This window comes from Oncorhynchus gorbuscha, linkage group LG05 (genome assembly GCF_021184085.1).
Source record: "Oncorhynchus gorbuscha isolate QuinsamMale2020 ecotype Even-year linkage group LG05, OgorEven_v1.0, whole genome shotgun sequence".
In the NCBI taxonomy this organism is placed as follows: Eukaryota; Metazoa; Chordata; class Actinopteri; order Salmoniformes; family Salmonidae; genus Oncorhynchus; species Oncorhynchus gorbuscha.
In genome coordinates, this window is record NC_060177.1 from 1,241,205 (window position 1) to 1,251,466 (window position 10,262).

Here is a 10,262-nt window from a genome sequence, read left to right on the forward strand (position 1 = left end):
GACACACAGAACACAGGACGGTATCGTCTGACAACAGACACACAGAACACAGGACGGTATCGTCTGACAACAGACACACAGAACACAGGACGGTATCGTCTGACAACAGACACAGGACGGTATCGTCTGACAACAGACACACAGAACAGGATGGTATCGTCTGACAACAGACACACAGAACAGGATGGTATCGTCTGACAACAGACACACAGAACAGGATGGTATCGTCTGACAACAGACACACAGAACAGGACGGTATCGTCTGACAACAGACACACAGAACAGAACGGTATCGTCTGATACACATGACCAGAGCCTAACAAGTGATACCAGGTAGACAGGTGATACCTGGGCTCTGATCATGTGATACCAGGTAGACAGGTGATACCTGGGCTCTGATCATGTGTTACCAGGTAGACAGGTGATACCTGGGCTCTGATCATGTGATACCAGGTAGACAGGTGATACCTGGGCTCTGATCATGTGATACCAGGTAGACAGGTGATACCTGGGCTCTGATCATGTGTTACCAGGTAGACAGGTGATACCTGGGCTCTGATCATGTGATACCAGGTAGACAGGTGATACCTGGACTCTGGTCATGTGATACCAGGTAGACAGGTGATACCTGGGCTCTGATCATGTGTTACCAGGTAGACAGGTGATACCTGGACTCTGGTCATGTGATACCAGGTAGACAGGTGATACCTGGACTCTGGTCATGTGATACCAGGTAGACAGGTGATACCTGGGCTCTGGTCATGTGTTACCAGGTAGACAGGTGATACCTGGACCCCTTAAGGTAGGATGATCCCAACTGTTTTCTGTATGATCTACTGATTCTACTTCCATTCTTTCCAGGGTCATGAAACTGAATCCACATCAAGCTCCGTTATATGTAAGTATTACGACTGGTGCTTGATCCCATGAAGTGTGTGAATAGGATCTGGGGTGGCTGTAGTGTATTAGTAGTGTGTGAATAGGGTCTGGGGTGTCTGTAGTGTGTGAATAGGGTCTAGGGTGTCTGTAGTGTGTGAATAGGGTCTGGGGTGTCTGTAGTGTGTGAATAGGGTCTAGGGTGGCTGTAGTGTATTAGTAGTGTGTGAATAGGGTCTGGGTGGCTGTAGTATATTAGTAGTGTGTGAATAGGGTCTGGGGTGGCTGTAGTGTATTAGTAGTGTGTGAATAGGGTCTAGGGTGGCTGTAGTGTATTAGTGTGTGAATAGGGTCTAGGGTGGCTGTAGTGTATTAGTAGTGTGTGAATAGGGTCTGGGTGGCTGTAGTGTATTAGTAGTGTGTGAATAGGGTCTAGGGTGGCTGTAGTATATTAGTAGTGTGTGAATAGGGTCTGGGGTGGCTGTAGTATATTAGTAGTATATTAGTAGTGTGTGAATAGGGTCTGGGGTGGCTGTAGTATATTAGTAGTATATTAGTAGTGTGTGAATAGGGTCTGGGGTGGCTGTAGTGTGTGAATAGGGTCTGGGGTGGCTGTAGTGTGTGAATAGGGTCTGGGGTGGCTGTAGTATATTAGTAGTGTGTGAATAGGGTCTGGGGTGGCTGTAGTATATTAGTAGTGTGTGAATAGGGTCTGGGGTGGCTATAGTGTGTGAATAGGTTCTGGGGTAGCTGTAGTATATTAGTAGTGTGTGAATAGGGTCTAGGGTGGCTGTAGTGTGTGAATAGGGTCTGGGGTGGCTGTAGTGTGTGAATAGGGTCTGGGGTGGCTGTAGTGTGTGAATAGGGTCTGGGGTGGCTATAGTGTGTGAATAGGGTCTGGGGTGGCTGTAGTATATTAGTAGTGTGTGAATAGGGTCTGGGGTGGCTGTAGTATATTAGTAGTATATTAGTAGTGTGTGAATAGGGTCTGGGTTGGTATAACACAGCAATGATATAACCCAGGAAGGACTCTATGGCAGCAAGGAACTCACATGTTTCAGATTTAATAAAAAGCCTATTCTCCAACAGCCGTTTAAGAACTTGGCGAACGTGTTGCTGGTGGAGCCTCAGGGTCCTTGGTGAACGTGTTGCTGGTGAGCCTTAGGGTCCTTGGTGAACGTGTTGCTGGTGAGCCTCAGGGTCCTCGGTGAACGTGTTGCTGGTGAGCCTCAGGGTCCTCGGTGAACGTGTTGCTGGTGAGCCTCAGGGTCCTTGGTGAACGTGTTGCTGGTGAGCCTCAGGGTCCATGGCGAACGTGTTGCTGGTGGAGCCTCAGTGTCCTTGGTGAACGTGTTGCTGGTGAGCCTCAGGGTCCTCGGTGAACGTGTTGCTGGTGAGCCTCAGGGTCCTTGGCGAACGTGTTGCTGGTGAGCCTCAGGGTCCTCGGTGAACGTGTTGCTGGTGGAGCCTCAGGGTCCTCGGTGAACGTGTTGCTGGTGGAGCCTCAGGGTCCTCGGTGAACGTGTTGCTGGTGGAGCCTCAGGGTCCTCGGTGAACGTGTTGCTGGTGGAGCCTCAGGGTCCTTGGTGAACGTGTTGCTGGTGGAGCCTCAGGGTCCTTGGTGAACGTGTTGCTGGTGGAGCCTCAGGGTCCTTGGTGAACGTGTTGCTGGTGGAGCCTCAGGGTCCTTGGTGAACGTGTTGCTGGTGGAGCCTCAGGGTCCTTGGTGAACGTGTTGCTGGTAGAGCCTCAGGATCCTTGCTGAACGTGTTGCTGGTGGAGCCTCAGGATCCTTGGTGAACGTGTTGCTGGTGAGCCTCAGGGTCCTTGGCGAACGTGTTGCTGGTGGAGCCTCAGGGTCCTTGGTGAACGTGTTGCTGGTGTAGCCTCAGGGTCCTTGGTGAACGTGTTGCTGGTGGAGCCTCAGGGTCCTTGGTGAACGTGTTGCTGGTGGAGCCTCAGGGTCCTTGGTGAACGTGTTGCTGGTGGAGCCTCAGGGTCCTTGGTGAACAATCAGGATGTCATCAAAATACACTAAAACGAAGCGTCCAATCACATCCCTCAGCACTATAACGACTCGGTTCTGGAGAACAGCAGGGCCGTTAGTAACACCAAATCCTCAAAGTGACCCAGTGGTGTGTTGAACAGAGTCTTCCACTCGTCCCCCTCTCTTATGCGGACAAGGTGGTTCCGGAGGTCCAGTTTGGTAACCGTGGCACCATGGAGGGGGGAGAAAGCAGAGCTGAAGAGTGGCAAGGGGTGCTTGTTCTTAACAGTGATGTTATTCAGCACACTGAAGTCTCTGCATGGCCTCAATGACCCGTCCTTCTTCTTCTCAAAGAAAAACCCAGCCTCCACCAGGGAGGAAGAGGATAAGTCCTGCAGCCAGAGAGTCCTGGATGTACCTCTCCATAGCCTCTTGCTCGGGAAGAGAGAGGTTAAACACCCGGCTACTGGGGAGAGGAGCTCCAGGCTGGAGGTCAATGGGGCAGTCGTACAGCCGATGAGGCGGCAGACAAAAAATAAACATCCTGTTTTCAGGACTCTGTCTTTCAAAGATAATTCGTAAAAATCCAAATAACTTTACAGATCTTCATTATAAAATGTTTAAACACTGTTTCAAATGCTTGTTCCATGAACCATAAACAATGAATGAACATGCACCTGTGGAACGGTCATTAGGACACTAACAGCTTACAGACGGTAGGCAATTAAGGTCAGAGTTATGAAAACTTAGGACACTAAAGAGGCCTTTCTACTGACTCTGAAAAACACCAAAATAAATATGCCCTGGGTCCCTGCTCATCTGTGTGAACGTGCCTTAGGCATGTTGCAAGGAGGCACGAGGACTGCAGATGTGGCCAGGGCAATAAATTGCCATGTCTGTACTGTGAGATGCCTAAGACAGCACTACAGGGAGACAGGACGGACAGATGATCGTCCTCGCAGTGGCAGACCACGTGTAACATCACACCTGCAGGACAGGTACAGGATGGCAACAACTGCCCGAGATACACCAGCAACGCACTATCCCTCCATCAGTGCTCAGACTGTCCGCAATAGAATGAGAGAGGCTGGACTGAGGGCTTGTAGGCCTGTTTTAAGGCAGATCCTCACCAGACATCACCAGCAACAATGTCGCACAAACTCATGTAGTACCCTTCTTGCAGGCTCATACTGAGATGACCCTCCATCATGACAATGCCACCAGCCATACTGCTCGTTCTGTGCGTGATTTCCTGCAAGACAGGAATGTCAGTGTTCTGCCATGGCCAGCGAAGAACCCGGATCTCAATCCCATTGAGCACGTCTGAGACCTGTTGGATCGGAGGGTGAGGGCTAAGACCATTGCCCCCAGAAATGTCCGGGAACTTGCAGGCCTTGGTGGAAGAGTTGGGTAGCGTCTCACAGCAAGAACGGGCAAATCTGGTGCAGTCCATGAGGAGGAGATGCACTGCAGTACTTAATGCAGCTGGTGGCCACACCAGATACTGACTGTTACTTTTGATTTTGACCCCCCCCTTTGTTCAGGGACACATTATTCAATTTCTGTTAGTCACATAATATAATAATATATGCCATTTAGCAGACGCTTTTATCCAAAGCGACTTACAGTCATGTGTGCATACATTCTACGTATGGGTGGTCCCGGGGATCGAACCCACTACCCTGGCGTTACAAGCGCCATGCTCTACCAACTGAGCTACAGAAGGACCACGTCTGTGGAACTTCAGTTCAGTTGATGTCTCACTTGTTGAATCTTTTTACATTCATACAAATATTTACACATTTTAAGTTTGCTGAAAATAAACGCAGTTGACATTGAAAGGACATGTATTTTTTTGCTGAGTTTAGGTTATGTTGTATTTAAATGAATATGTGGGTGGAGTGGGGAGGAGGTGGGGGATTTAACTCAATATGTATAATAGGTAAGAGGATCTTTGTTTGTGTTTTTGTGCTTTTACTTTGCTTTTGTTGTTTTTCTAATGTAGCCTAAAAAATATCCTAATAAAAGGACAAATCTAATCACAACACGCAGGAGGGCATTTTCTGTCACCTAAACAGCTCTCACAGTTTTGTGGAAAACGTACAAACACCAACTGTAAAATCTCAATGGCATTTCTGCAATTTTAAGCAGTTACGCAAGGTAACCTTAACCCCCTTCTCTCCTTCTCTGTAGGGTAAGGTAACCTTAACCCCTCCTCTCCTTCTCTGTAGGGTAAGGTAACCTTTACCCCTCCTCTCCTTCTCTGCAGGGTAAGGTTGTGATAACAGTACAGCTATGTGATGAAGAGCAGACTGAGGATGAGGAGGGTGAGGAGTACTTCCTGTTGTTCTCTGGCTCCTCCCAGAGTCACCTGACAAGTGCCTTGTGGAGCGGCCATGACACTCTGCACACCCTCTGTCCCGGTAAGACTTTAAATAAACTTGATTAATCACAGATGATTGGTCAACAGACACATACAGCAACATGTACATATACCAGAGAAACAGACTGAGAACTGATGGCTATAGAAACAAGCACAGTTCATGACTACATCAGAGAAACATAGGCTGAGTACTGATGCCCGACTTTGACTGGCTTTCATCAAGCTGCCCACTCAAGAGAAAGCTTCAAACTGTAACCAGTGCCTGCAACCTGGTTCAGGTTATCAGTCAACCTACCAGGGTAGTTACAAACAGCACAGGAATGACATCATCAACATGTATTGATCACATCTACACATTGTCCTGTGTAGCTCAGTTGGTAGAGCATGGCGCTTGTAACGCCAGGGTAGTGGGTTCTATCCCCGGGACCACCCATAAGTAGAATGTATGCACACATGACTGTAAGTCGCTTTGGATAAAAGCGTCTGCTAAATGGCATATATATATACATCTTTACTAATGCTGCAGACATCTGCTCTAAAGTAGTATCCAGATCCATAGGATGTATTGATCACATCTTTACTGATGCTGCAGACATCTGCTCTAAAGTAGTATCCAGATCCATAGGATTTATTGATCACATCTTTACTAATGCTGCAGACATCTGCTCTAAAGTAGTATCCAGATCCATAGGATTTATTGATCACATCTTCACTAATGCTGCAGACATCTGCTCTAAAGTAGTATCCAGATCCATAGGATTTATTGATCACATCTTTACTGATGCTGCAGACATCTGCTCTAAAGTAGTATCCAGATCCATAGGATGTATTGATCACAATATAGTAGCCATATCTAGGAAAACCACAGTTCCAAAGGCTGGGCCTAATATAGTGTATAAGAGGTCAGGCTGGGTCTAATATAGTGTATAAGAGGACAGGCTGGGCCTAATATAGTGTATCAGAGGTCAGGCTGGGCCTAATATAGTGTATCAGAGGTCAGGCTGGGCCTAATATAGTGTACAAGAGGTCAGGCTGGGCCTAATATAGTGTACAAGAGGTCAGGCTGGGCCTAATATAGTGTACAAGAGGTCAGGCTGGGCCTAATATAGTGTATCAGAGGTCAGGCTGGGCCTAATATAGTGTATCAGAGGTCAGGCTGGGTCTAATATAGTGTATCAGAGGTCAGGCTGGGTCTAATATAGTGTATAAGAGGTCAATCTGGGTCTAATATAGTGTATAAGAGGTCAGGCTGGGCCTAATATAGTGTATAAGAGGTCAGGCTGGGCCTAATATAGTGTATCAGAGGTCAGGCTGGACCTAATATAGTGTATAAGAGGTCAGGCTGGGCCTAATATAGTGTACAAGTGGTCAGGCTGGGCCTAATATAGTGTATAAGAGGTCAGGCTGGGCCTAATATAGTGTATAAGAGGTCAGGCTGGGCCTAATATAGTGTATAAGAGGTCAGGCAGGATCTAATATAGTGTATAAGAGGTCATACAATAAGTTCTGTAGTGATTCCTATGTTGATGATGTAAAGAATAATTGCTGGTCTATAATGAGGTAATGAGGAGCAACCAGATGCTGCTGGTCTGTGGTGTGTAATGAGGAGCAACCAGACGCTGCTGGTCTGTGGTGTTTAATGAGGAGCAACCAGATGCTGCTGGTCTGTGATGTGTAATGAGGAGCAACCAGACGCTGCTGGTCTGTGTTGTGTAATGAGGAGCAACCAGACGCTGCTGGTCTGTGGTGTGTAATGAGGAGCAACCAGACGCTGCTGGTCTGTGGTGTTTAATGAGGAGCAACCAGACGCTGCTGGTCTGTGGTGTTTAATGAGGAGCAACCAGACGCTGCTGGTCTGTGGTGTTTAATGAGGAGCAACCAGACGCTGCTGGCCTGTTGGTGTTTAATGAGGAGCAACCAGACGCTGCTGGTCTGTGGTGTGTAATGAGGAGCAACCAGACGCTGCTGGTCTGTAATGAGGAGCAACCAGACGCTGCTGGTCTGTAATGAGGAGCAACCAGACGCTGCTGGTCTGTGGTGTGTAATGAGGAGCAACCAGATGCTGCTGGTCTGTGGTGTGTAATGAGGAGCAACCAGATGCTGCTGGTCTGTGGTGAGTAATGAGGAGCAACCAGACGCTGCTGGTCTGTGGTGTGTAATGAGGATCAACCAGACGCTGCTGGTCTGTGGTGTGTAATGAGGAGCAACCAGACGCTGCTGGTCTGTGGTGTGTAATGAGGAGCAACCAGACGCTGCTGGTCTGTGGTGTGTAATGAGGAGCAACCAGATGCTGCTGGTCTGTGGTGTGTAATGAGGAGCAACCAGATGCTGCTGGTCTGTGGTGTGTAATGAGGAGCAACCAGATGCTGCTGGTCTGTGGTGAGTAATGAGGAGCAACCAGACGCTGCTGGTCTGTGGTGTGTAATGAGGAGCAACCAGACGCTGCTGGTCTGTGGTGTGTAATGAGGAGCAACCAGACGCTGCTGGTCTGTGGTGTGTAATGAGGAGCAACCAGACGCTGCTGGTCTGTGGTGTGTAATGAGGAGCGACCAGACGCTGCTGGTCTGTGGTGTGTAATGAGGAGCAACCAGACGCTGCTGGTCTGTGGTGTTTAATGAGGAGCGACCAGACGCTGCTGGTCTGTGTTGTGTAATGAGGAGCAACCAGACGCTGCTGGTCTGTGGTGTTTAATGAGGAGCGACCAGACGCTGCTGGTCTGTGTTGTGTAATGAGGAGCAACCAGACGCTACTGGTCTGTGGTGTGTAATGAGGAGCAACCAGACGCTGCTGGTCTGTGGTGTGTAATGAGGAGCAACCAGACGCTGCACTTGACACATTTATGAAATTGCTTATTCCAGTTACTAATAAGATCATTAAGAAAATGACTGTAAAACCTGTTAAATCCCCTTAGATTGATGATGAATTTAGGAATTTATTGGTTGAGAGGGATAAGGATTTGAAGAATTTATTGGTTGAGAGGGATGAGGAATTGAAGAATTGTATGGTTGAGAGGGATGAGGAATTGAAGAATTGTATGGTTGAGAGGGATAAGGATTTGAAGAATTGTATTTTTGAGAGGGATGAGGAATTGAAGAATTGTATGGTTGAGAGGGAAGAGGAATTGAATAATTGTATGGTTGAGAGGGATGTGGAATTGAAGAATTGTTTGGTTGAGAGGGAAGAGGAATTGAAGAATTGTATGGTTGAGAGGGATGAGGATTTGAAGAATTGTATGGTTGAGAGGGATGAGGAATTGAAGAATTGTATGGCTGAAAGGGATGAGGAATTGAATAATTGTATGGTTGAGAGGGATGAGGAATTGAAGAAATGTTTGGTTGAGAGGGATGAGGAATTGAAGAATTGTATGGTTGAGAGGGATGAGGAATTGAATTCAATTTAGAGTCTCAAAGCAAAGGGTCTGAATACGCATGAAAATATGGTATTTCTGTTTTTTATTATTAATACATTTGCAAAAATGTCTTAACCAGTTTTTGCTTTGTCATCATGGGGTATTGTGTGTAGATTGATAAAGATTTTATATTTATTTTATCCATTTGAGAATTAGGCTGTAATGTCAAAACAAATTGAAATTGTCAAGGGGTCTGAATACTTTCTGAGTGCAATGTATTTGTGATGTAGGTGCCTTAATGTGTTTGGACCCCAGGAAGAGTAGCTGTTGCCTTGGCAGGAACTAATGGGGATCCATAATAAACCCCAGGAAGAGTAGCTGCCGCCTTGCAGGAACTAATGGGGAGCCATAATAAACCCCAGGGAGAGTAGCTGCTGCCTTGGCAGGAACTAATGGGGATCCATAATAAACCCCAGGAAGAGTAGCTGCTGCCTTGGCAGGATCTAATGGGGATCCATGATACACCCCAGGAAGAGTAGCTGCTGCCTTGACAGGAACTAATGGGGATCCATAATAAACCCCAGGAAGAGCAGCTGCTGCCTTGGCAGGAACTAATGGGGATCCATAATAAACCCCAGGAAGAGTAGCTGCTGCCTTGGCAGGAACTAAAGGGGATCCATAATAAACCCCAGGAAGAGTAGCTGCTGCCTTGACAGGAACTAATGGGGATCCATAATAAACCCCGGGAAGAGTAGCTGCTGCCTTGGCAGGAACTAATGGGGATCCATAATAAACCCCAGGAAGAGTAGCTGCTGCCTTGATAGGAACTAATAGGGATCCATAATAAACCCCAGGAAGAGTAGCTGCTGCCTTGGCAGGAACTAATGGGGATCCATAATAAACCCCAGGAAGAGTAGCTGCTGCCGTGGCAGGAACTAATGGGGATCCATAATAAACCCCAGGAAGAGTAGCTGCTGCCTTGGCAGTAACTAATGGGGATCCATAATAAACCCCAGGAAGAGCAGCTGCTGCCTTGGCAGGAACTAATGGGGATCCATAATAAACCCCAGGAAGAGCAGCTGCTGCCTTGGCAGGAACTAATGGGGATCCATAATAAACCCCAGGAAGAGTAGCTGCTGCCTTGACAGGAACTAATGGGGATCCATAATAAACCCCAGGAAGAGCAGCTGCTGCCTTGGCAGGAACTAATGGGGATCCATAATAAACCCCAGGAAGAGTAGCTGCTGCCTTGGCAGGAACTAAAGGGGATCCATAATAAACCCCAGGAAGAGTAGCTGCTGCCTTGACAGGAACTAATGGGGATCCATAATAAACCCCGGGAAGAGTAGCTGCTGCCTTGACAGGAACTAATGGGGATCCATAATAAACCCCGGGAAGAGTAGCTGCTGCCTTGGCAGGAACTAATGGGGATCCATAATAAACCCCAGGAAGAGTAGCTGCTGCCTTGATAGGAACTAATAGGGATCCATAATAAACCCCAGGAAGAGTAGCTGCTGCCTTGGCAGGAACTAATGGGGATCCATAATAAACCCCAGGAAGAGTAGCTGCTGCCGTGGCAGGAACTAATGGGGATCCATAATAAACCCCAGGAAGAGTAGCTGCTGCCTTGGCAGTAACTAATGGGGATCCATAATAAACCCCAGGAA

At 47.6% G+C, this 10,262-nt stretch overlaps 1 protein-coding gene across 1 annotated transcript in view; it reads left to right on the forward strand.

Moving 5' to 3' along the window:
* The window catches only part of LOC124035357 (A-kinase anchor protein 13-like), an 89,232-nt gene that overhangs the window by 4,207 nt on the left and 74,763 nt on the right, over window positions 1-10,262 (forward strand). Inside the window, exons 2-3 of the mRNA XM_046348819.1 lie at window positions 862-898; window positions 5,133-5,286. Of these exons, the coding sequence (XP_046204775.1) occupies window positions 866-898; window positions 5,133-5,286 (187 nt within the window). The 5' untranslated portion in view covers window positions 862-865. The remainder of the gene's footprint in view (window positions 1-861; window positions 899-5,132; window positions 5,287-10,262) is intronic.